The sequence below is a fragment of the Oreochromis aureus genome, linkage group 1 (genome assembly GCF_013358895.1).
Source record: "Oreochromis aureus strain Israel breed Guangdong linkage group 1, ZZ_aureus, whole genome shotgun sequence".
NCBI classification, from domain to species: Eukaryota; Metazoa; Chordata; class Actinopteri; order Cichliformes; family Cichlidae; genus Oreochromis; species Oreochromis aureus.
The window spans coordinates 23143076-23169680 of record NC_052942.1 but is presented as its reverse complement, the minus strand read 5'-3'; the positions used below and the strand labels follow the sequence as shown (position 1 = coordinate 23169680).

At 41.5% G+C, this 26605-nt stretch overlaps 1 protein-coding gene across 1 annotated transcript in view; it reads left to right on the top strand.

Moving 5' to 3' along the window:
* Positions 1 to 26605, top strand: part of phlpp2 (PH domain and leucine rich repeat protein phosphatase 2) — a 42275-nt gene that overhangs the window by 4841 nt on the left and 10829 nt on the right. The window contains exons 3-12 of the mRNA XM_039610704.1: positions 1169 to 1302; positions 10335 to 10525; positions 11423 to 11548; positions 17049 to 17203; positions 19524 to 19670; positions 20087 to 20317; positions 23380 to 23582; positions 23741 to 23801; positions 24459 to 24554; positions 25104 to 25259. Coding sequence (XP_039466638.1) covers positions 1169 to 1302; positions 10335 to 10525; positions 11423 to 11548; positions 17049 to 17203; positions 19524 to 19670; positions 20087 to 20317; positions 23380 to 23582; positions 23741 to 23801; positions 24459 to 24554; positions 25104 to 25259 — 1500 coding nt within the window. The remainder of the gene's footprint in view (positions 1 to 1168; positions 1303 to 10334; positions 10526 to 11422; positions 11549 to 17048; positions 17204 to 19523; positions 19671 to 20086; positions 20318 to 23379; positions 23583 to 23740; positions 23802 to 24458; positions 24555 to 25103; positions 25260 to 26605) is intronic.

The window sequence follows — 26605 nt, the reverse complement described above, 5'->3', positions numbered from 1 at the left end:
AAATCAAGAACCCATAATGATAGTTGGCTGCATAACTTTCCATGAGGACAGATGAACCCACTGGGCGCCATTTGACAGAGATTCAGCTTCTTGCTGCACTGGCCAAATTTGGAAGATTTGTGAATAAATGAGGCATATCAGTGTGAAGTGTGAATGGTCAATAGGGACTGTCACTCATCATCATGCTGCCTGCTGGAAGCTGCCTAAATCCTGCTTTTAGATGTTGATGTCACAGCTGTCTAAAATCAACCAAGATGATTCTGCAAATCTTTCCTGAGTGAGGAAAGGTCATTTTCTCAGGCATGGGTACTGTGCTCTAGTTGTTGTTAAGAATCTTTTGAAATTCAAGCACTTTTCTGTCTCATTTATTCTAAATGTTAGTCTTTAATCACATTTCTTCCCCCCTGTAAGTCTTCATGTTGACAGATACTGAAAAACATCTGTGTTTAGCTCTTTATGAGTTGGCAGATTGATCCGTCTTAAAAAAAAAAACAGTTTTCAGAAGTAAGAGAGTAAGTGATCATAAATTAACTCTAAGCTTTTGTTTTAGATTGAATGTGAAAGCTGGATTTGCAGCTGCTATTGTGCTTTCGGGGCTTCCTTCACTCAGCTCGACAGTGGGCATTTATGTGAAAGGTTGCTTCTATTAGTATTCATCCTGTTAGGCTTCAGTGACTAACAGAGAGCTGAGAGATTTACAGATGAATTCAAACACATGGTTTAAGAGTGAACTATCTAATATCATTTCCATTCATTTCAACAAACTTACCGTAATGTAGAAAAAAAAACCCCTAATGGCGATGTTTTAATGATAAGAGAGATACTAAAGGTGCCTCTTCTTGGAAATTCACTTTTTAAATATTTGTGCAGACCTAAAGCATTGCTGCAGCAGATGGTGTACCCATGACACTGCGTGATTTTGCAAGAATGCATCTTCTTTTTTAGTTTGTGTTAAAACGAGAAACAAAATCCTAACTGTGGTGCTGACTCTGGCAGGAGTGCTTTTTTAGCTTGGTCTGGTGCCCCGTTTAACCCATTAGATCATGGCGTTCATTGGCAGGAAGCTTTTACTTTTGTAATCTGTTTCATCTGAGATTCTGTGAGGTGTATTTTATAATTGTTGCCATCATTGTCACACCTCTTCATCTTCATGCCTTCGGTCCCGCAGGAGGCTGGATCCCTCTGAGCGTCCGCTCCAGATGGTGTATGACTACTTGGCGTCGATGGGCTATGCAGACCCTGTACGAGTGCAGCAAGAAGCCGCCAACTCAGACCTCAGCTGTTTGATCCGTTTCTACAGTGGTGAGTACTCATCAGCGGCGGCAATCATCCATCGGTTTCACTTTCTGCTGCTGCTGACTGGAATCTGGCATGTGCTTCGAGTTTTCCTCTGAACACAGACCTGAGGGCGCGGAAACATTCTTAGAACGCTCCAAAATGGTTTCGCCACATCCTCTGGCGAGTGTGTACGATTGGATTAAGTGAGAGCGGTTGTTTTAGGGCTCTCTGAGTTTGTTGCTTCTGAAGCTGCCTCCAGTCTTCAGTACAGTCTAAGATAAACACATCAGTCATGGCCTCATGATGGATTACTGACCATCATTCATCCTGTGGTGTTGTATGCTTCATTGACCCGAGGTCTGGAGTGACTAAGTGTCCCTGTGTCTGTGTGATTAATGCGGCACCAGAATGGATGCGACTCTGGAGAAACCGGTGACGAATTTGTGAACGCATCTAAGCGCCGCTCACCTAAAACCTCTCTCAGTCTTCCCGTTTGAAAGCTGCTCTATTAATACTCATACAGTAGTTGCAGTTAAGGATTTTCCTTTTAGCATAAATGGTGATTGGTTTGCTATAATGAGTTTTAACCAGCGGATGTTCCTGCTGAGTCAGTGGAACTTAAGCCTGGGCCTCGAACTGCTCACATATCCAGAGAAAGAGCAAGACTGGGTAAACCACAGTGTCTAAAGGGTTCACATGCACTTCCTCCCACGTCAGGCACATAGCTCTCCTCAGAGTGAAGTGCAGGACTGCTGTAGTGACTGAAATACACTCTACAGACAAATGTAATCTGCTCTGTATGGAAGTTCTGTGGTTGTTGAGTGACAGATGAGGAAAGTTAAAAAAAAATCAAACTCACCATGAAGTCTTAGCAACAGATATAATTAGTTTGTGAAGCATGTGAAACAGAACGGGTTTTTTTTATCCTAAAAATGTTTAGAACACAATTAATAATTATTGTGATGCTTTTGACGGTTTCGATGCCCCGTAGAGAAAAATCGATATTTAAGTCCTAGACCTTTTATTGGATATAGTTTCAGTTTGATAATCAGCCCTCAGATCAGGAGATTTAAGCTGTCTTTATACATTTTCTTCTTTTGCTAGCTTCTTTTTAAATGATGTCGGGGTTTTTTTTAGCTGACGGATCCCAAGCTCATTCTGGCCTCAGTCTTATTCGTAGTCCTCATGTGTCCAGTGGCCCACTGTTGTTTTCTTCTTGTCAACATGAGAACTGGTCAGATCTTGGCTACTATCAGCAATCAGGCCACACTGGGTAGAGTCTAGCCAGGCCTCTTGGAGACTTCCTGCCTCCTTTTGTCGACTCATGGGAAAAGAGAACCAGGGACAAGACATGACTGGTTTTCAGGCTCTTTTAATGCCCAGTACAGGCCAAGAGGACAACTTGATTTGGCCGTGAAATACCTATGGAACTGCTAAAGTGACAGCTGGTAATAAAGCTTTGAGTTTGTTGTGGGGGACACAAATGATGTCAGCAGATGACAGATATCTATAAAATGGGCAAGTCACCTCTCGTGTTCTTGTACGGGTTTCTTATGAAGAATTAAAATAACTTAAGTAGCAAGCTTTACCATTACATTTAATTCTGTGGCTGGCAACAGAGAACCCTGTCCTTTCATTTTAACTCACAGCACAGGTGCAGAGATTTAATCAGACCAACTCATCTTTTCTAATTTACATAATTTAAAATTAACCACTTTTTTCACCAATTTTTCAACTAGCTAAAAAGTCAACTTTTTAAAATGTTAAACTTTCAGGTAACTTTTTGTTTTAGTGCTGTAGCATTTTTATTGTGAGGCGCTTTGTGGTCTAGAAAAGTGTAAATAAAATGTTAGTTTTTTACTTTAAACTTCTTTTAACTTCAGGAAACTAGTGCAGTTGAGTGAGTGAACACATGAAATTTTACTCAGTTCATTTGAGTTATGTTATAAAAAGCAAAACTTGCAGACTTCCCATGATGCATTACTAGAAAGTTCAAACTCTTCAGGGATTCTGCCTATTTTTTGTAAGAAAGACATGATGGAAAGTTGCCGTATACCTTTTAATATGTTCACATTATGTTATAGTCACACTAGAGAAAACATTGGTTGGAGTCACTGCATATGGTTGGAGCAACCATATGCAGTGACTTTGAAACGGTTATTTCAAAGGCGGGGACCACTCACAGTCAGTTACTGTGATTTTGCTGTGTCAAGATGGCAATAAAGACAAGAGACAAGGCAATCAGACAGAATCTTCCTGCTGTCAGTCTGCTAAAAGTTTGCGATTGAATGGAGATGACAATTACATGCAATCTGTTTGTGATAATATGACTAACTTTAATAAATCAGGGAAAAATCACAAATTTGTTCCTATCTGTTGCAAATCTTTTGTTATCTACTTACACAGAAATTCACATTAACTACTTACATTGAGAGTGTAGCCAGAGCCTCTCAGATCTGAAACCCGAAATTCAGAAATTTCTCAACAGATAAGGACGTCGTCGCTACTGGAACTTGTCAACCTTTTATTTTGGAACGTAACCAGTTGCCAACCAGCTGAGTCGAGTGCACTGATGCAAAGAGACGTGTCTGAGATGAGTTGTACTCGTTGACTGGCTCAGACTGTTGCAATGTGTTGCGAGTAGGTCTGCATTTATAAAGCAGACAGAAATTATTTGCCAACCTTTGCCAGTCACGGCAGTCAGTCTGAGTCAGAGCAGGTCTGTCTGGAGATTGGTTGCCTCTCTCAGCTGTCTTGCAATCGAAAGGGGTTGTGCAAAGGTTGAGTGTGCTGCGCCCTCAAGCATTGGGCAACCCCTTTTTCATACCTCTTGGTTGCAACTACTTGTCATCATTCACCAAATGCTTAAAAGATTAATGCAGCTATGATTTCCTACTTGCACAGAGGTTGCTATCTTGTTTATTGTCTAATGCGATGAGAGTAAAAATGATTTTTGTTCATTGTGAAAGCAGTTCTGTCTGTTACAGGGTTTAGGATTGAAATGTATTGAATTCAGCCCCCATCCCCATAGATTTGTCTTATACAGCAGTTTATGGAACTGTCACTGGGAGCAGCGTCACGGGTCGTCTCTGTACTGACTCTGCAGGTTTAAACTGAGAAAAGTAAATCAAGTCTGGAACAGTGTGCAGGTTCAATTCAATGGCTTAATGTAACTTAACTCACTTAACTTAATAATTTCTTCTTCTTTTGGCTTCTCCGTTAAGGGCTCTCTACAGCAGATCATCTGCCTCCATCTCACCCAATGCCAAGCATCCTCCTCTGTGACACCAGCCGCCCGCATGTCCTTTCTAACCACACCCATGAATCTATGTCTATTTTTCCTTCTGCATGGCAGCTCCATATTCAGCATCCTTCATCCAGTATATCCACTACCCCTTATCTGCACATGTCCAATCAATCTCAGCCTTGCCTCTCTGACTTTGTCTCCAAGCCGCTCGACCTCACCTGTTCCTCTGATGTACTCATTTCCAATCTTGTCCATTTTGCTCACTCCAAATGAAAATCTTAACACTCACTACCGCCTTGTAAAACTTCCCTTTCACCCTTGCTGCTATCCTTCTGTCAAAATCACCCCTGATCCTTATCTACACCCACACCACCCTGCCATGACTTCCCCCCACGTGCACTGTCTGTTGCTTGGTTGAATATGAATGGTTGACCCCATTTGTATTTCTCATTTTCTCCTTGCATCCTTACTGTAACTAGCTTTACATTGTCTCAACTCATGAGGACTTTAACTTATCAAATCAAGCCGAGAGCAACTAACTCACATTTTTAAGGCAGTGTGCACAAAACCCCTTTTTCAAGTTTAGACAAAAAGTACAAAAAAACAAACCAAACAAAAAAAAGACAAAGTTACAGCGTCGATGGCCTTGTGTGTTCTCAGAGTCTTCCTCCAGGTGTCTGTTTGCCTAACAACTGTTGTTGTGGTAATGATCTGACTAAGCAGATGAGTGAAACTGTGATCCATCAGTAAAGACTACAGCTGCTACAAGACCACCTAATGTGGTACACTGAGCGTGCCAGCTCTACGCTCTGCACAGTCTGCATTACTGGACCTTACCGGCTCTGAATCTGAGTGCGTTTGTAATGGGAACCCCCAAAACTGCACGTTTATTAAAGATTATCTCGCCATGCAGATAGCTTTGGTTTTATGAACCCAGGATCATCATCACAAACCAGGGGAGGTGGGCTTTTGTTTATAATGTTCACGGTATTAAAATGGCCCAGTAAAGACCTCAGCAGCACATCTTTCCACAGAAGCCTCGAATAATCCACCTTCTTAATGATTCCTGAAAACTGATAAAAGAAAAGATGTTCTGCTGAGTTTCGCTGAACTGCCCTTGTAAAATTGTTGCTATGAGTTTGCTCTTTTTTTTGATATTAGTTATGTCTTCAGGCTTGTTCAGATCATTCAAAAGAATCTGTGGGACAGTGTGAGAAGTATTCGTCTCAGACTGTCTCACAGGCATACAAACGGTGGATCATGGTTACGAGAACGCTGACTTTCTATAATAAGACAGTGGTGCGAATACATGTGCGTTTCTACCTACGCACTGCCACGTGAGTTTCATTTCTAACCACAGCGCTTTACAGCCTGATTTTTTTTTCTCAAGCCACCGAAGAGGTTCAAAGTGCAATGCAGCAGGTAATTTATTAAACTTTACTCTCCTCTTATTTGTTCAGGAAACTCATCTGGGACCTTCTTTACCCCCTTTCTCCACACCCGCTATACACACACACACACACATACGCGCACACCCTTCAGCTGTGGTGCATGGATGAAATTAAAACAAACATGGACAGGGGAGTAAACTTTTCTAAATACTGACTTAATAAAAAACACTCCTAGTGAAAACAACTGCAGAGACCTGAGGGCCAGCGGATCTTTGTGTCAGCCTGTGCAGCTGCAGCGCAGATGAAGCTGGCTGTAAGCTCTGCCGTTCATGCCCCGGGCTGTGTTCCACCTCTGTCTGCGTGATCTTTTACGTCTTTGAGAAAGGCGGCTTGTAGCTGCTGTCCACAGTTCACGTAAGGCCCGCTTTCAGGATCAGACCTGAGGGAAATAAATCTGTTTCTCAGGGAAATGAATCAGAGTAAGCTCACCTTATAAGTTGTTGGTTTGACTGATGCTGACATTAAACCCAATTTAAACCCAAATTAAGTTTGTGGACGTCCTGAGCTGTGTTGACAGGAGCGGTGAACTGGTGTGTGAAGGTTTGAGACATTTTGCGGTGTGAAAGAAGTTAACCATGACAAAAATAAGAGAAGCAGTCGGACTGAGGCTTAAGAAAAAAATTAAATTCTGTTCAGATCCGAGTATGCACAGACTTGCCCCGAGCGACAAAGCTCTGCAGAGAGCTCTCCATGGTTTCCTGCCAGCTCCTCATAAATGTGCTGTTTCTGAGATGGAGTTCTGTTCCTCCCAAGATTTTCCCCTTCCCATTTTAAACCTGCAGACGTCTGTCATCCTAGACTCATGGCGAGTTTTTAAGAGAGACGGCTTACTGAGGGAGAAACACCGGTTTAATCTTCTGTTTTAAAGCCATCTGTATTTAAAGGCAGCATTCGGCTGTGTGTCTTCCACTGGTTTTCTGCACAGTTGCTATATTTGATGTCAGGAGTTAAACTCTTGCTCAAAGTTTAAAGAAGAGTTATTTTAAATTGAGATAAACACAGACCACCTAGAGGAGGTATCTGTGTGGTGGGCTGAATTAGAATTTTCTGCCAAAAAGAGCTTGCTGTTCTGAGTCAAATCAGACCGTGTTTCCGCCTCCACTGACCCCCTACTGCATGCTAATGCAATCTATGCAATCTTGAGCAAGACAAAAAAGCTCTGGGATACAGGGAGTATTGTATTCGACTGAGCGCTCAACAGTTGCCTTGAAATGATCCAACATGTGGACAAAAACTGATTTTAAAACAATACAAAGGTTCAGTTTCTCTCTTTGGAAAGAACAGCCACTTTTGCCTGGTTTGGACCCTTGTCCTTCCTTCAGTGATGAATCATCTACAGGCTACTTTCTTCTTTAATCATTAGGCCTACAAAACATTAGAGAACAGTATAAATGTTCATCAGTTTCCCAGAACCAATAATAATACCAGCTCAAAAGTATGTAGATATTCCAGTTTTATTCTCTTTTAAGGATCTGCACTCTGCGTGTTTCCAATCGTCCAATGGTGAGCCTGTGTGAACTGAGAACTGCTGCTTCCTGGATATTTTCGGTTGTTCAGACCATTCTCTGTAAAAGAGATGGTTGTGTGGGAAAATCCAAGTAGATCAGCAGTTTCTGAAATACTCAGAGCAGCGCGTCTGGCACCAACAACCATGCCATGTTCAAAGTTACTTAAATCACCTTTCTTCCCCTTTCTGATGCTAAGTTTGGACTTCACAGGTCGTCTTGATCATGTCTGCAGGCGTAAATCCGCTGCATTGCTGATTAGAGATTTTTAACGAGCAGCTGAAAAGGTGTACCTAATTAAGTGGCTTGTGAGTGCATACTGGCTTCAATTTTCCCCAAATAGCTCTCTGGATCGTTCTAGTTCCTCCACTGACTTCCTCTCTTGTTTTTTTTTAATGTTTTTTTTAATAATCAAGTCACCTCCTATATTATACCGTTCATGTCTCTCACCTCCCCTTTTGTTCCTTTCTGTTTCTCACCTTATTCCTTTGTTTATCTATCCATTTTTATTTTTCAGTGATAGGGAAGATTAATTTGACTCTTTACTCATCGGGCATGGCATACTGCGATATAAACGTATTCCTTAAAGAATTAAGATTCAGTGTTAATATTGTGCGTATTGGCAACTTTTCTATATGCATATATAACACTTTTCCATATTGGATGTGAAGTGAGATATCACTAAATTTGCTGTGCGAAGGTCTCAGCCACACTTCTGAGAAATCACACATTCCACTCTCTGGTCTGTCACTTGTCCCTGAGGTTTGGCAGCCTCCCACCCGGAGGACGTTTGACACCGGTTGATGATTAGTTTGGTGAAGGCAGCTGTCTGCAGCCCTGCTCCTTGAGAAAACAGTGTTGCACAACAAGTTACGACCGTGTCATCCACCCCCTCTGGAGCCACGGGGAAACGGTCAGCATTATTCGTCTTGAGAGGGATGGGATTGATTTAGAGGGAGACATCATAAGGGCTTACATACTCACACTGGACTTTGATTTTGAACAACCTGTTTCCTTAGCAACTGATCGCCCCGCAGACCTTTGGGGATAGCGTGTGTGTTTGTTTTAGAAGTTGGCTCTTTATGGCTAGGAGTTGTTTTATATTGCGTTTGGACAGTGCCGTGACTTTGAAACAAGTAGCTGAAAAAAAGCAATAGGTGTATGCCTGGACACCTGCACGCTCGCACCATGAATGCGCACATTTGTATTCATAATTTGGGCGCTTTTCTCATTGATAACTCCCGCAGTTAACTAATTTAATCAAGGCACTTTGATTTTCCTTTGTAAGCCCAATGTGCTCTTGCAGCGAGCAAGCACGATGATTCTCACACAGATGCACAGATAATTATAATTCTTTGTCAGATGATTAGTGTTACTGAGAAAAATTTGATTTGGGAAAAAAAATGTGATGATACACAAGAAAATGGTGAGGAGATGACAATATTATCAGGGATGAAACCACATTTTCCTGGTTTTAGGGTTGTTTAGGATTCTCTCTTTTACTAGAGACGAGCGTATGTGTTACCATCCTGCATGCGGTGCTTTTATAAAGGTTTGCCATGAAATTACCACAAATGGGCCTTAACAAAGCCGGATGTAGAGCTTGGTTGTTTCTGGTGATGTGCTGCAAAGGCTGTGAGGGCATCCTGTCGGTCTGTGTCAGTTTGTTAAGGTGATCTGTGCACTGCAGAGGGATGATGTTTTTCTTAATTGCGAGTTTTAATCTGAAGCTCTGGGAACACAGAGTAACTAAAGCAGAGCGTGACTCGACAGTTTCCTGCCACAGGCGGCAAGAAAAAGCACTTATCTACAGTCCAGCTGTTTTCCCCTTTTAGATACCTCCATTGTACCCGTCATCGACCCCGTGAGGTTTTTGTGTCTCTAATTTTCTCTCTGACTGAGGGACACCCAAGGATCAGGAGCTGCTATTGATCTGCCAGCGAGCCAATTTGTTGTCAGAAGCACTTGGCTTGTTCATTATCAGTTTTCCTTGGCGAAGAAAAACATGAGGGGGCTCTCATTTCGTTCAGATGCCCTTGTGAAGCGGAAGGGGAGGTGGAGAATGAAAACAAGTTAGACGTGAAGCGAGGGCGCGAGAGAGCCAAAGCAGATTGCCAATGAGAGCCTCCGAGTGGGAGGCAGCATAAGTTGGTTCGAGGAAAATTTAACAGCAGAGGACAGGAGGCTGAGGCAGTGTCTCCTCTGTGCTTGTTTGACCTGCTATTAACCTGAGTGTACTTGGCAGAGACGGCAGCACTGCTGTCTGATGTGTCCTTCAGCAATGGCCAGCTAAGACTACCTGTAGTGCGACTTGGCATAATTAAACTGAGCAGAGTGAAGTTAAATGTGACAAAACCCTGACTCATTCATCAATATGACTGATGCCTCTTATATGTTGGGCTAGCAGCAGAGAGTAGAGAGAAACTTTTCCAGCTGAGCTGAACAGAAGAACTCTAATACGGCTTTAATTTAATAGACGCTTAATAATGGAGTTTAAAGTTTAAACTCTCTTCTGATTAGTGGAAGAACAAATGAATTATTTTTCAGTAAGAGCTACCCAGATGTACAAATAGCATATGAGATAACAGGGCAGTGTCCATACTAAGCACTGATGTAAGACCATTTCTTGGAATAGCTATACTGTGGAGCTGACTAATGGACAGGTGATATCATAATGACCTTCGAGTACTTATGTGACTTCATTTTCTGGAACCTTTGTCCAATGCGTAACTGCAAAACATTTGCAATTAATTAGCTCAATTTGCTTATCTCAGCAGTGGCTTTGGGTTTATTTGCATTAGATCGATGGCTGCAGATCTGCACTAACATCTGTGTGTGGGCTTTCTCTCCCAGAGCGTCCAGTGAATGCGGACCAGCAGGAGCGGACCTTGCTGAAAGGCGTGTTCAGCGTCAGGAAGGGCAAGACTCAGCTGCACAAGTGGGCCGAGCGGCAGGTCATTCTCTGTGGCACCTGTTTGATCGTGGCCTCTGTGAAAGACAGCCTCACCGGGAAGATGCACATCCTGCCCCTGGTGGGGGGAAAGGTGAGAGTTCAGGGTTTTGAGCTTGGACAGCCTGAAAGGGCGGTAAGCTTTCACTTTCTCCAGGGCGGAGGACATGCTCCAAGCTGTGCGATAACACTCTTCAACAACACAGCTGGGTTGGTTGTCTGGATAAAGTTAAAAAGATGACATGCCTGCAGAACCGTGTCATGAAAAGTTCTCAGTTTATTCCTCCTCAGCCAACAGAGAATGCAAGCTTCTCTTACTCAAAGATTAGGAAAGCTGCACACTAAAGCACAAAATTCATAAAACAATCTGCGTTTAAAGTCTGATAAAACTTCAGTGGCACACTCAGTATCGCCATGTGAAACCATAGACTGTATATAAAAGATGGAAATGATCGGTTGGCAGCTTGGTGGTTTGAAACTGAAAATGAAGAGCGAGTGGTGGCTTGGTTTGAAAAACCGAAGGACACTGCACACTTGTCAGTCACACACTACTGTGTATTCCTTCTGAGCTTTTAATAATGTCTTCGTTATGGACGCTAAGACCCTAAACTTTCTGGTGATTTGTTTTCCTATAAGCCTCTACACAACCGGGCATATTTTGGAAATCATAGTATCTCCCCCTGTTGGCCATTAGAAGGAATGCAGGTTTAAAGGACTTCCACATTGGCAAGTTTTAGATCTTGAATGAATTCTCTACTAGCATAACAGAATCAGTGTTGCTCTTGGAGTTGCATTGTGGGTAATGTGTGTCCCAGGTTTTCTTTTTCTGTTCTTTTTTTCAGTTGTGCTGAATGAGTCCAACAGTGTCACAGAAATGCAGAGTTAAATGTTTTTGTGCTATCGCTGTAGTCTTTGTGTTCTACAGCTGCTGTTTTATCCCAGTTGAACAGATTTAAACATGTTATCATCTCTGTGTTGTCTTTGTGTTGAGGTGGAGGAGGTGAAGCGGAGGCAGCACTGTCTGATGTTCAGCTCAGCCGGATCTCAGGCCCAGACATACTTTGTCAACTTTGACACACTTGCAGACTATCAGCGATGGCACCGGCAGGCGTCAAAAGTAAGTGAAAGGCGAGCATGTGTCACTCTCTGTACATTAAACATTCACTAGCTGGGACCACATCCTCACTTTAGGTTTGATGGCCTTTCTAGTAGGTAACGGCAGATGGTGTGAACATGAATTGAGGCTGCGGTTAGGGGAAGACCTCAGATGGGACTGGTGGGCAGTAAATCAGTATCTCCTGTGTTTTTTTAAACTTAAATCAGAATGTCTGTGGGTCAGATGATGTGAAATGAATGTATTTTTGTATTTGTGTGATATACAATAAATCCATGGCCCTTTAAGAGACTTCTATAAGCTCTTCTAAAAGAAAATCATTGTCTCTGCACTGCGCAGATTGCTTTGTCTCTAATATCCTAATTAATGTCTGTTGTGCTGCGGCTCCTTCTTGGAGCTGAACAGTCTCTGTGAGAGCCTCCACAGAGGCAGAGCCAGCATACAATTAGCCATGGAAGGAGAAAGCCAACAGAAATAAAGAAAATCCAATTAGCTGCAGATTCATGCTAAGTCCAAGATCTCTTTCTTTCACGGTGGTATGGATTACTGGGTTAGAGGAGCCTGTTAGCGAACTGTATTTTAGCTGAGTGTTAGACTAGAGGTTTCTATGGAGACTGCAGCTGATGACTGATGAAGGTTTTTGGTGGATTTGGGCCAACGTTTATGCTACATCGCTTAAATCACAAGCCCGTGTCTGTGTATGAGGCTAACAGAGTCAGCAAGTGCATTTGTGCTTTCTTAATTAGCACTTCTGGATATCTTGGAAGTCAGACTGTAAAAAAAAAAAAAAATATATCAACAAAGACGAGTTGCATTTTACAACAAATCCTGATCATGATGAGGAAATATACATTTTATCACATTAACAACGACAATTCAGTGTTTGTCAGATGTTAATTGCTGCAAAAGAAACTCGCATCATCTTAGGCACTTAGATTGTTGAGCGTTTAGCTATTTGAAGAACATTACTTTATATTTTGCTTTCAAAGAGACAGACTTTCTTCTGATTTTTTACAAGTTGTCTTAAGCAATAGCCCTCCAGGCTTTATGTGTGTGTGTGTATATTATATATATATACAGTTAAGCCCATAATTATTCATACCCCTGCCGAATTTTGACTTAAAGTTACTTTTGTTCAACAAGCAAGTTCTTTTTTGAGCAGAAATGACACAGGTGTCTCCCCAAAGATAATAAGACGATGTACAAGAGGCATCATTGTGGAAAAAAATATTTCTCAGGTTTTATTTATATTTTAGCAAAAGTATCATGTCCAGAATTATTCATACCCTTCTCAATAATCAATAGAAAAAGCCTTTATTGGCTATTACAGCAATCAAACGCTTCCTATAATTGCAGACCAGCTTGTTGCATGTCTCCACAGGCATTTTTGCCCATTCATTTTTAGCAATGAGCTCCAAATCTTTCAGGTTGGAGGGTCTTCTTGCCATCACCCTGATCTTTAGCTCCTCCACAGATTCTCAATTGGATTCAAGTCAGGACTCTGGCTAGGCCACTGCAAAACGTTAATGTTGTTGTCTGCTAACCATTTCTTCACCACGTTTGCTGTATGTTTTGGGTCATTGTCGTGCTAAAATGTCCACGGGTTCCCAAGGCCAAGTTTTTCTGCAGACTGCCTGATGTTGTTGTTGAGAATCTTCATGTATTGCTCTTTTTCATGGTGCTGTTTACTGTGATTAGGTTCCATGGTCCATTGGCTAAAAAACACCCCAAAGCATTAGGTTCCCACCACCATGTTTGACAGTGGGGATGGTGTTCTTTGGGTTGAAGGCTTCTCCATTTTTTATGCCAAATGAAGGCAACATCATTGTGACCAAATAATTCAATTTTTGTTTCATCTGACCATAACACTGAAGACCAGAAATCTTCTTCTTTGTCCAGATGAGCATTTGCAAAGGCCAAATGAGCTTTGGCATGCCTTAGAAGTGCCTGGAGAAGTGGCGTTTTCCTTGGTCTGCATCCATGGAACCCAACAGTGTCCGTTGGACTGTCTGCCTTGAGACATTGCCACCAGCAGAGCCCAGATTCACCAGAATGGCCTTGGTGGTGATCCTTGGATTCTTTTTCACCTCTCTCACTATTCTCCTGGCCAGCACAGGTTTCACTTTTGGCTTCCGACAGCGTCCTCTGAGATTTTCCACAGTGCGGAACATCTTGTATTTTTTAATAATACTTTGCACTGTAGCCACTAGAACTTGAAAACATTTGGATATGGCCTTGTAGCCCTTTCCTCACTTGTGAGCAGCCACAATGCGCAGCTGCAGGTCCTCACTGAGTTCCTTTGTCTTAGCCATGAATGTCCACAGACCACCTGCAGAGAGCTGCTGTTTTTCACCTGTTGAGTTGATCAAAACAGCTATTCCCAATTAATCAGGGTAATTAGGATGCTTTAGAACAGCTTTGACTATTTGGAATGGTATGGAACTTTGGATTTTCCCAGAGACTGTGACAGTTTGTAAAAGGTATGAATAATTCTGGACATGATACTTTTTGCTCAAATGTAAATAAAAGCTGAGAAATATTTTTTTCCACAATGATGCGTCTTGTACATCATCTTATTGTCTTTAGTGAGACGCCTGTGTCATTTCCAGTCACAAAATAACTTGCTAGTTGAATAAAAGTAACTTTAAGTCAAAATTTGCCAGGGGTATGAATAATTATGGGCTTAACTGTATATATATATATATATATATATATATATATATAGCAAATGAAAAATCAAAACTGATAACATAGCAGCTAAAATGCACTTTTAGTCACTCAAAAGTAATGTCCAAGTCTGTGGAGATTTTAATCAAGTCCAGCCTGACTGGACTAGATATTTCTCAAGAAATGGCTTTTACTTTTATAGATGCCATTAACACATTTTACAGAATCTCAATGCAATATTAAACTGTGATGTTGTAACTCAAGCTGTGATCAGCTGTGCTAGTGGCCCAATTGCTCCAGTTTTTCAGCTTTGCAGCGAATTCTGTGTCACATTGATTAAGGACTGAACCACCCATCGTACCTAAACTGACATTTCTTTGCTGCGTTTCATAGTTTCAGTGTTGAATTACAAAGCAAATAATTTAAAACAGCAAAATCTGTCCCGACCTTCCAGTTCAATCTCAGAGTGTCGCATCACTGATTTATTTTTTTAAGAACAGAGGGCGTCTGTCCTGCGAGTTGTTTTGTGGGAGAAGAGCAGTTTCGTCTTTATCAGCCAGTGACGTGATGCCATGCTTGACTGAGCAGCCATCCCATTTTCTGCGTAGCTGCACAGTGTGCAACTCTGGAGCTAATGGGGGAGATGATTGTCAGAGTAGACTGACTTAGCACTGCTACATAGCCTGGACTGATGGCCAGAGTGTAAACTATAGTCTCCCAGGTCTGTGAGGAAAAAAATCCAGTGACAACTGTTGATACAATCACACCCTCCCTGGTGCTTAAAATTTATGTGGAAAAAGTTTCATAACAGCACTACAAACTGGACAGGATCACAAGGCATCAGCAACTCTATAAAATCGCTGTCATGTGAGCAGGTGTGTGGTGAACGGAGCGTGGACCCAGAATGTAGGAGTCAGCAAATGGAACTAAACTCAAAATCAGAGCTTTGTTGCAAAAAAACAAAACAAAAGGCAGACACAAAACTAAACAATAACAGGACATAATATGAACTGACAGGCAGAAGACTTCACCTACAATGAGGGAGAAGCAAACAATGTGTACAGAGGAGGGTGATTCAGGGAAGTGGACGCACATGGGAACACAGCTGAACTGAATCATAACTAACGAGACAGGGAAGGCAAACCTGAACCGTCTCTCACGCAGGACAGGTGACTATCAAAATAAAACAGGAAGAAACACACACTAAGACTCAGACTAGGACACTTGAACAGACATTAACAGAAAGGGACAGGACTATAGACAAGTATTAATTAGACAAGACAGGGAATGCAGACAGAACGCAGTGAGATCAGACAGACACGGGGATGTGACCGGTGAGACAGAAAGGATAACAAAACACAGAGACAAGACTGGGACAGACTGGACATGAAAGGGACACTCACATAATGAAGAAACAGAAATAACAAACTCGGATGCACTAGAGAATGCAAATTTCAGGGCTAACTATTACAAAGCTTGAATATAAACACTTCATAAATTTAAAGGAACGATTAAAGAATCCAGAACAAACTCAAACCTGACACACACACGCATGACGATCAGTTTCCTGAAAAAAACAAAGAAGAAAACCATGATGATGGTAGGCTTTAAGACAGGGCTGTTATATAGACAGCATAAGCCAGAGGTGTCAATTGTAAGGCCTGGGGACCAGTATCTGAATTGCTTTGGAAAATGTCCCCCAGACCTCCCCCATGGACACTTATACTACACCAGTTAAGTAATAGATAAGTAATGCAAAGATTTGAATGACAGAAAAGTTCTTGGGTTTTTTTTCTTTTTTTAAAAAATTTGTTTGTTTTTATTACAGTGTGTCCAAAGTTAGAAAGAGAAAAACAAAAACTGACATTTTTTGCTAAGTTTTATAGAACCTACAGGACAGTCTCGGCATTGAGTGACCAGAACTTTTCTGTAATTATTCACAATTATTTCTTATAGTTAAAGCCCAAACAGTCATGCTGACAGATTACTTTCTTCATTTACACTACAGAAGCCTCTTCTTATCGTGTAGAAAAATGACATGCTGTTGTAATTACATGACTTTTTAAATACTAAGATAACCCTAGGATTAAATTTGCAGTTAAACATCTGTACAGTGACAGAAAGGGGAGTTTCACTGGTCTGTGGGCTGTATTTGCCCCGTGATATAAAGTCATTTTGACATCCAATGCATAAGCTGTACCTAACATACTGGCAGCACAATGCAAATCATCGTGCTTTTGGTTAATAAGATCGGACTCTAACTGGTTATTCTGTTACTGTTTTAACTGTCGCTTTCCTAGAAACTTCTTGTACTGGAATGTGGGAAACTGTCTATCTGAGTTAATTCTTGATGAGGCAGCTCGGTAGTGCTGATAAGGAAGTCAGTGGAGCTCAGTTTTTGTCATATATCATAAAGCTGAGCACAAATTACTACTTGACCATTGACTTTTAAATAGACGACAAACACGTAGCTAATATGTCGTTCGAAAATGAATCATCGGATGTGAGCTCGTAGCTCTCAGTTTTAGAAATGTTGCCTGACAGTTGTAGTTGTGGTTGCACCATGTCATATTTATTTTAATGTAAAAATTTTAGACATAGCCAAGTTTGCATGTAAGAGTGATGCTTTAGCTACGTGCCGAGTTTATCTTTGATTGTAATTTGCTCTTTCTACATTCAGGCAACAGGCAGCGTCAGTAAAAGCTGACAGGACGTGACAAAAGAATATATATATATATATATGTGTGTATATATATACACATGAATTGTAGGCACTTCAGGTTTCTTTTTAAACTCAGTGTTAACTCAGTCTGCTTGTGTCTGCATGTGTGTTTAGGTGGTGTCTCAGACGGTAAGCCTAGTGGACTTGTCCTGCTACAGTCTGGAAGCAGTGCCTGAATATCTGTTTTACAGTCAGGACATTACCCATCTCAACTTGCGACACAACTTCATGAGCCTGCAGGGACCTGGAGGCCTGCTCAATCTCCCCAGGTAACCACATGAAATCAAGTGAAACATCTTTGCAAGAAAGAGATGGTATTACATCGTCCTGTGGCTGGAAAGCACACTATCATATCCGTATGGTGCTAAGTATCTGTCTCGCTGAACTATGCCTTGACCACTGAAATGAATCCCCAGTGCTTGTTATTTTGATGGCCGGGGCTTTGGAAAGCTTTTATCAGTCAAACCTTAAACTTGACAGTTGCCTTCACTTAGTTACTTGTTGGGATGGAAATTAGTTATTTAATAATATCACAAAGCATTTTGTTGTTTGTTCACTAATTATGCGCTTTATTAGATAGTATTTTTGATATTTGAATAATAATTCATGGATTACTATGTTTCTCACTCTAGTTATCTTCCAGTTAGTCTGCTGTTTCAGTGTTACTGTGAGCATATGTTGTACATCTCTTTGTTATCACACATTTAATGATCCCCACTCATTTGTGTCATATCTGTGTGGCTTTCATTACATAGGGCATGGATTTAGTTGTATGTCCTTGCTCCTTGGAGCTGAGCCTGTTTAAACAAGCTGAGGTCATTAGCACATTGCTATAAATTGTGACTCAACCCGCTTTAGTTTCTCTTGAATGCCTGTTTGAATAGGTGTTAGTGTACTGAATGCATGCTGTTATAAAATGATTCTTTTCTGCAGCTTACTAAGAAGACTGGTTTCTCTTTCACTGCTCTTCTTAATGTTGTCTTTAGAATAAAATAGGTGAGCAATTGTCGTGGACAGGCTGACAGATGAGGTCAGGCAGGAGTCTCTGTGGACTATGATGTTCGCAGACGTAACTGCAGAGAGCAGGTGGAAGAAAGCCTGGAGAGGTGGAGTTAAGCTCTGGAGAGAAGAGGAATGAAAGTCAAGAGATGCGAGACGGAATACATGTGTGAGAGAGATGGGGTCAAAGATCCAAAGCTATGGACAGTACAGAAGAGAGGAGAAGAAGTAACTGCAGGCAAGGTGGAGTGGGTGGAGACGAGCGTCAGATGTGATTAGTGACAGAAGGATAGTAGCAAGAGTGAAAAGGATGATGTACAACGCCGTAGTGACACCTGCTGTGATATACAGTTTAGAAACCTTGGCACAGACGGAGGTGGAGTTGAAGATGGCAGAGATGTAGATGCCGAGATTGGAAACGAATATATCAGAAGAAAAGCTCAGGTTGAAAAGTTTGGAGATAAAGTTAAAGAGTCAATCCTGAGATTGTTTGGACATGTGCAGAGGCGGGATAGTGGATACACTGGACAAAGGAAACTGAAGATGGAGCTGCCAGGCAGGAGGAAAAGCAGAAGACCACAGAGGAAGTTCATGAATGTAGTGAAGAAGGACATTCAGAGGGTTGGTGCGATAGGAGAGGATGCTAGGGTTAAGGTGAGATAGCGGCAGATGATCTGCTGTAGCGAGCCTTAAAGGCGGCAGCTGAAAGAAGAAGGAGAAGAATATTACATGTGAATAGTGTTGTGACTCATGACAACACTCCCAGCATCTGGGCTGCAAAATGGGAGGTGAAAATTAGTAATCAAGATATAACTTTGTGTATCACATGTGTCGCAGATGTGCTCATATTGATGCTGTTCTTTTTGGAATTTCTAGTTGTGACCACAGGGGTGTGATGACATGTTTTAATCAACAAATGCACATGAAGAGAGAAATGAAAATCACATGTATGCGTTGTATGCAAAGCAGGCCTGGCCTCTCTAAACTGAGATATCAGCTGTTAATATCAGGGAACTGATAGGAGTGATTTAAATACATATATGTGTGTGTATTTAAATCACTCCTATCAGTTATGAATACTGTTCTTTGTTGCCTGCCAGAGGCATAACATGGTGAAGCCTGCGGCAGCATTACAAAATATTACAGAACTCCCACCGTGCAGCACACGTCCAACAATGTTCACCAGAATATTGAGAAGTGCTGTTCAGCCTCTGCTGGAGGGTGGACAACATGGGTTTAAACTATTTTTACTGCTCTTTCACCACAGTGTGCTGAACCAGTCATCCACTGAAGAACAATGACAAAAGCAGAACCACAAATAAACATTTACCTCTCGTACTTTAACTTACGTGATTCGATTGCTGTTTTGTTCGAGACATAAAGCCCGTCTGTGTTCTTTTTTATATCGACCAGTTTAAACGTTTTTGAGAGCAGTATGTCTGTGATACATCACAGTGATGAATTCAAACACAGTTTGATGGTCTTGGTGGTGTTCATTCCTGATATACTATTTTTTTTGCAAATGCAGATAATGTAGATCGTAAACAAAGTGAGCCTGCAGACTTCACATTCACTTTTTTCTTTTGTCAGGTTTTCTCAGCTGAAGAGCCTGAACTTATCTCATAACCGTCTGGGTGTGTTCCCCGAGTGTGTGTGCGAGATCCTCACCCTAACTGAACTCAACCTCTCCTGTAACAGTCTCCGTGCCATCCCTGTACAGATAGGCAACCTTCAAAGGTTTGGCACACGTCTAGTGCACACAGTGCGTACATTGCATAGGTACACTTTGTTGAGATATCAGTGAATAGCAGCACAGACAAAAGATGTTAGAAATGTCAGTTAGATGTCAGAGTTGCAAAATAATAAGGCGCATTAAATTACATATTTTGAGAAGGATGCAATAGTTATTTTTTGCCAGTCACCATTGTGTTTTGTACTTTTAATCCACTATACACATAATGAGGGAATAAGGGAGGTGAAATGGATAGAACGTTTTGTTATGCACTGATAAAATAAAGCGAAATCATGCAGGATTTCCTAGGACGCTGTGCAATAGATAATGGATACAAATAAAAATTGTTGTGAGCAGATATTTTGTCCGATCTCTAAAGTAAAAGAAAGCAAAGGCCTGTTTTGTCCCTTTCTTCTCTTAGCCTGCAGACGCTGTCTTTGGATGGAAACCACCTCAGCTCCCTGCCTGAAGAGATGGGTGGCCTGTTTCAGCTCAACAGCCTGGGGCTTTCCTTCAACAGCTTCTCTCACGTCCCTGCTGTGCTGGAGAGATTGAGTGCAGCTGACAAGCTGGCTATGGCTGGGAACAGAGTGGAGAGTCTGGATTTGTGCACTCTGGTCAGAATGAGCCACCTGAAAAACATTGACCTCCGGTAAGAGGCCAGTGAGGAACAAACAGCTCTCAGCATCTGTGCTTCCCTTTGACTCATCTCACTCTGTCTTATCCTTCTCTGCTTGGTCTTCTGCTCAGCCATATGTTATTGAGTAGAATAATGCTGGATCAGGATATAATATTTAAAAGGATCCTACCAATGACTGTCATTCTTTCAATGCCTATGAAGAGAGGTGGCAGGTGGAGAATAATTCTGTGCTGCCAGTTATCTGCAAGTTCCTCTTTTGTCTCTTTCTCCATTACTTCAGGACATTAAATGTCCTGAACTTCAGCCAGGGCTGCATTCACCTAAGCCTTACCTATTTATTTAACAAATGTTCATAGATGGCACATTTCCTCTGAATAAATGCAGTGTCCTATTTAACACCAGGGAGCTGTCCAGAATTGCACTTTTCACTGCACTGCAGCATTAAACGTTTTTAGACGTGCAGTGCCCTGAAGAAAATTTTTTATCCCTCCCTGATTTCTTAGTTGTTTTACATATGTGTCATATTTTAATAACACACAAATGTAACCCGAGTAAATGCAAAATGTCGTTTTTAAATTAAGATTTTCGTTATTAGGGGAAACAAGCCAAACAAACCTACTCGACCTTATGTGAAACACTAATTGCCCCCTAAACCTAATAACTGGTTGTGCCACCCTTGGCAGCAAGAACTGCAGCCAAGCATTTGCAGTAGCTGGCAATTAATGTTTCATATTGCTGTACAGGAATTTTGGTCCACTCTTCTTTGCAGAATTGTTTTAATTCAGCCACACTGGAGGGTTTTTGACCACAGACGGCCTTTTTACGGTCCTGTAAAAGCATCTCAATGAGATTTAAATAATCTCAAACAGACTTTGACTAGGCCACTCCACCAATCCTGGATTTTCTTTCTTTTTTTTGAGTCAATCAGAGTTAGAGTTGCAACCACCACCATGTTTCACTGTTGGTATGATGTTCTTTTTTATAAAATGCTGTTGTGGCATGGTGGTTAATCCAGTAGGGTAGATAGGATAGAGGAGGACAAACACACAGATTAGAGAACCTGTAACTGTTGCAGAACGTGATCAAAGCTGCCTGGGTTATCGCAAAAATTCCCTGGTGCCTGATATCACACTCAGAGACAAGGCAAAGTAGCAACCTGGATCGGCAGGGATAGAGAGGGAGAGAGACAGTGAGTGTTGGAGCGGGGAGAGTAACCCATCTGGCTACACTGTGAGAAGTTTTATGCCAGATGTAACGGGCCTCAAACCTTCCAAAAAGTTCCACTTTTCTCTTGTTAGTCCACAGAATATTTTCCCAAAAGTCTTGGGGATCATCAAGATGTTTTTTGACAAATGTGAGACCAAAGACCAGATCTTTGTGTAGTTTTTAGGTGGCAGTTTTGACCGAGGCAAGTGCCACCTGCAGTTCTGCAGATGTTGTTTCCGGCTCTTTGGTGACCACCTGGATGGGTCGTCGATACCCAAATTTTGGTAGGCCGGCCACTCCTGAAAAGGTTTATCTCTCTTTCAAGTTTTCTCTATTTATGGATAATCGCTCTTACTGTGGTTCACTGGAGTCCCAAACCCTTAAAAATGGCTTTAAAACACATTCCAGACTGATAAATGTCACTGACTTGTATCTAAGCTGTATTTTTACATCATGGTATGATATGTTGCTTTTTAAGGTGTTTTAGCCTACTACTTCTCGGACAGGAAGTCTGAAATCAAGAAATCACTCTATTGAAGAAAAATCTTTTGAAAAAATCTTGTTAATCATACTTAATTCATGATTCAATGCTTGTTACTTTTCACAGAGGGTGAGGTAGGTTTGGATAGTTTTTTCCCCTTAATATCTGAAATCTTAATTCAAAAACTGCACTTTGTATTTACTTGGGTTATCTTTATCTGATATTACAATTTGTTTGATGATCTGAAACATGTAGGCGTGGCAAGTATTAAAAAAAAAACCCCAATAAGGAAGGGGGGGGGGTACTTTTTCATGACACTGTACCTGTACTGTGAATGTGAGAACGCAAATCATCAACATAGTTGGATCTGACATTAAGTGGCCTTTAACCTGCCAGCTCCCTATCACATGGCTGACTGAGCCTGCGTGAGGATAGCACAGGAAATTGTCCAATAAATTTAAGCGAGTGAGTGGGTGTCATGTGTCCTACCTCCTGCATGCTCTATCCTGGAAGCGCAGTTCATTTCCAGCAGAACGCATTTGAAGTAAACTATCTCCTGCTGTGTGATATACTGTAGTATGTGAGTAAGGAAAACTTCTAACAGTGTCCTGAATTGATTATCCTGCCATTGTTCCACTCTGTATATGCCGGCCTCTAAGCAGTTCACAAATAAACGATATGTCATATGGAGGGATGGCAAAGAGAGGACCTGACAGCAAGATGCAGAGCCTGGCGAGGCAGAAAACAAAATGAGCCTTTATTGACCAAAAGCAAAAACAAGAAAACACAAATTCCAGAGGAATAAAAAAATAAAAAGAATACGGAAAGATACAAGGCACAAGAGACTGACAAAGGGCAAAGAGAAAAACACGACTATATGAAAACAGAGGGATGATTATACAACGCAGCACAGTGAGAAAGAACTCTGCACCATACAAGTGGGGTGTCTTGCTCAAGGGGACCTCCATGGCTGGTATAAGAAAACATGCTAATTTTTCTTGTGGTGCGAAGATTAAGCCGGCAACCGTTCCTTCAACCACAGCAAGATAATTTCTCAACCTTGTGAGTTAAGTTGTGGTTTGCAGGCTATATTTATAAGGACCAAGGTGCATCTGTGGTGAATTTGTGCTGGCAGCTCTCATAAAAGATGGATGAGATACTAAAGAGCATTGATCTGAGTACAGTGATGTACCGTGCACTCCTGAAATCAGAATGTATTTCCTTTTCGTTTTACTATGCGAGGAAGGTGTTTTTAAACGTATTACCGGCATCAAATGTTGTGATGTGATATTTTAAAAGATAAACTGATTTGGGACAGCCCTAAAAATCATGCCACTTGCATACAAAATCATTTTTTTCTGTGCTCTGTTCTCTCTGTTAAATATAGGCTGAATGGATTGCGGTGGGTGAAAAGTGAGAATCTAGAGGTAGTGAGCCAGGTGACCCAGCTGGACTTGCGAGACAACTGCTTAGAATCGCTAGACCTCAGCTCTGTGTGCAACCTGGAGACTCTGCACTGCCAACGCAACCAGCTGGGGACACTCACACTCAGCGGTTTCACACTGCGCATGCTTCATGCCAGCAGCAACCGTGAGTCAAATAGAGCGTCAAGTAGCTGCTATTAATGCATCACTGGCTATTTGTCTGTATGTTCCTGCCCTTCCCTCCACTGTTACATGCATCATGTAAGTGCACGTAGGAATGGTCCAGATGTTTGGTTGATGATTGCTGTCTTTATCTGCCTACAGGCCTTACAACAGTCAACATCTATCCAGTCCCTAACCAGCTGACGCACATGGACCTATCACAGTGAGTTCTGGCTGGGAATAAGAAGTGGCTACAGAGACGCTGATGTCTAAAAATAGTGTCTTTGTCTTTGTGCTCATTAATCTAGTTCTGCTCAGTGTTTACGTGGTTGTAAATCAACATGAATACTGAAATAGATCATTATCACCCAACAACCTCAAAACAGATATTCTGTGTACTTATTTAACCGTTACAGGATTTGGAGTTACAATATTTATGGAAAATTTATGGGACTTGGAGGAATTGTAATCATCGCTTTGTTTTTTATCATGTCAGCAAAGGCAGCTGAAGCCCCTTTGCAGTATATTCTCATCCTTTCAGCTGTTAGAGTCACTTTGCCTGTAGGGATTAAATAATAGCTGGATAGATGAACGAGTAAAAGATGCGCAAATCTGAGAAATCTCTTTTTAAGGTCACGAACCTTTCAAACTTTGAAATAGGCCAGTGGTTAAATAAGCCGTCTTGTGTTTTTGCCAGTGTGAAAAACATCTGCGCAATTTCTTTCTACCAAACATCTATCCCCAACTGCACGCACTAATTGTTTTTGTTAAAGTATAGATCATTTGCAGGCCTAAATGGCCCTGGAGAATATTGGTTTGGCCTGACCAACTGCTCAGTTCTTGTGTGTGTCTGTGTGTGTGTGTGTGTGTGTTGAGACAGGAACCTCTTGGAGTATCTTCCAGACTGGGTGTGTGACTGCAGAAAAATTGAGATGCTGGACATTACACGTAACCTCCTGTCGGAGCTTCCTTCCAGGTTATGAAACTTTTTTCAAAAACATTTTTGCATAAATTGAATTTATTCCACCTGTTGTTTAATAAACAGCTGCCTAAAATCCATAATAATGAGATACGGTGTTACACATTCTTTCTAACTACTCGCATGGATGCCAGTTGGTGCAGATAAAGACCAATTTTTACAGTAGTGAAAATGTGGTGTGAGGTTTTCTTGTGGAGGACAGTGTCTGTGTGTTTTGGCTGCTACATTAAAACGTGGCCATCTTATAGTGCCTGGCTCAGAGTACCCTCATTCACTGCCAGGCTCTAGTATTTGTATCGGACAACAGTGAATGAATCAGAAAAGACTTTTGAAAACTGGATGCTGCTCCCCTGTCTTCTGTACGCACTCATAACTTTGTTGCTGGTATCTGGGGGAAAAGCTATTGTGCTAGTTTGTATGGGCAGGTAAACTGTAGGTCATAGGTCACGGATAGATTGGTGAGGGCTACCAACCACCCGCAAAGTTTCATAAGTGCTTTTTCTTGTCCTGATCTTGCTCTGTGATGTGTCCTCTGGGCTCCAGCAGACTGCTTAACAGCTTGAGTTTGAGGAAGCTGCTGACGGGGTACAACCGCTTGCAAAGAGTGCCTGAACTCCTTGACCATGTCCCTCTGGAAGCCCTGGACCTCCAGCACAACATGCTAGCTGAGCTTCCAGAGAGTCTGTTTCTGAAGGCCTTAAAGTAAGTCACAATCTCTACTCGCTCCTTCTTTTTTCAGTGGCCCTTTTGACTTTTTCGTGTTATCATTGGAGTCCTTTATCAGCTGGTTCGTCTGCTTTGAAACTTTTATTGGCAGTGACTTCCCTGTTGTGTTGCAGCGGACAGTCATTGTACTACAGCTCATTGTTTTGGGAATGAAGTGGAGATTATAGGAAGAGATTGTGGTCAAGATCAGTGGAGCATTCCACGCCATAACTGGAGATTCATTTTCTCTCCTGTTTCCTGTGTGGTAATCTTTTAACACCCATTAGCAGTTCAAATGGTCTAATGCACTTTACTGTCTCTATTGCCGAGATGTAATGGGAGTGACTACTTTGTGCATTATGGGTTTCCTGAGAGGGATGTTAGGAGGGTGATTTTTATTCCAAATAAAATAGGTTACAGAATACTAGCTACCCATCTGAAAAATGCAATATAATGTAACCGTTTATTCAAAAAATGTACTGTAATGTAACTTATTAAATTTAATGGTCTTTTTTTTATTACTTAGCTACTTACTTATTACTTACTTAATTTTTGATACCATGGTGTAGCGGCTAACATATTCGTGTTACACAAAAAAGATCCCTGTTTTGGGAGCAGAGAAAGAGCCTCAGGGGATCACAGACTGGTCCCAAACCTGGATTAATGGGAGGGGTGTGTTTTGAAGGGAATCCAGTGTAAAATCTGTGACAGATCAAACTCACGATCCAACTGCTGTGGCCATCCCTTGGGAAATAAGGGAGAAGATGGCTGAAAGTACCTACCTAATCTTTCTTTATTACTTTATTAAATGTTATGAACTGGGTAATAAAGAAACTACTCTGCAGGCTGTAGGTGTTTCTTCAGGTTTGGTAGAATGATAGAATTTTGATTGCTGGTAAACAAACTTTAGCGTATAAAGTTATGTTTTTATCCCTTAACCATAAATGACTGATGGGATACTGTTGTCACCCTCTCGGGCAGGCGGTGTGGACACCCAAGTTTGTCCATGCGATAACTTGAGAACGAGGTGACTTAGAATTTGAAATTCATGCCATAGGTGTGTCTGCTTAAAACGTCACACAAGTGCAGGTAAACTTTCTGAAAATGACCAAGGATTTTCACATTTATACCATAATAATCTACTAGGAGGCTGGCAGGTAGCACTGGCAGCCTCCAGTATTTTATTTTTTTGAAAGTTCAGAATGAAAGCAGCACTGAAAATCGAAGAGAGGCAGTGCAAATTCAAATCTCAAAGCTAATCAAAAACGATAGCATATTAATAGAGGTGGCCAAAATGTATAGAACAATTCCTTGTAAGCCATCGTACCTTTTGTAGGTTTTTT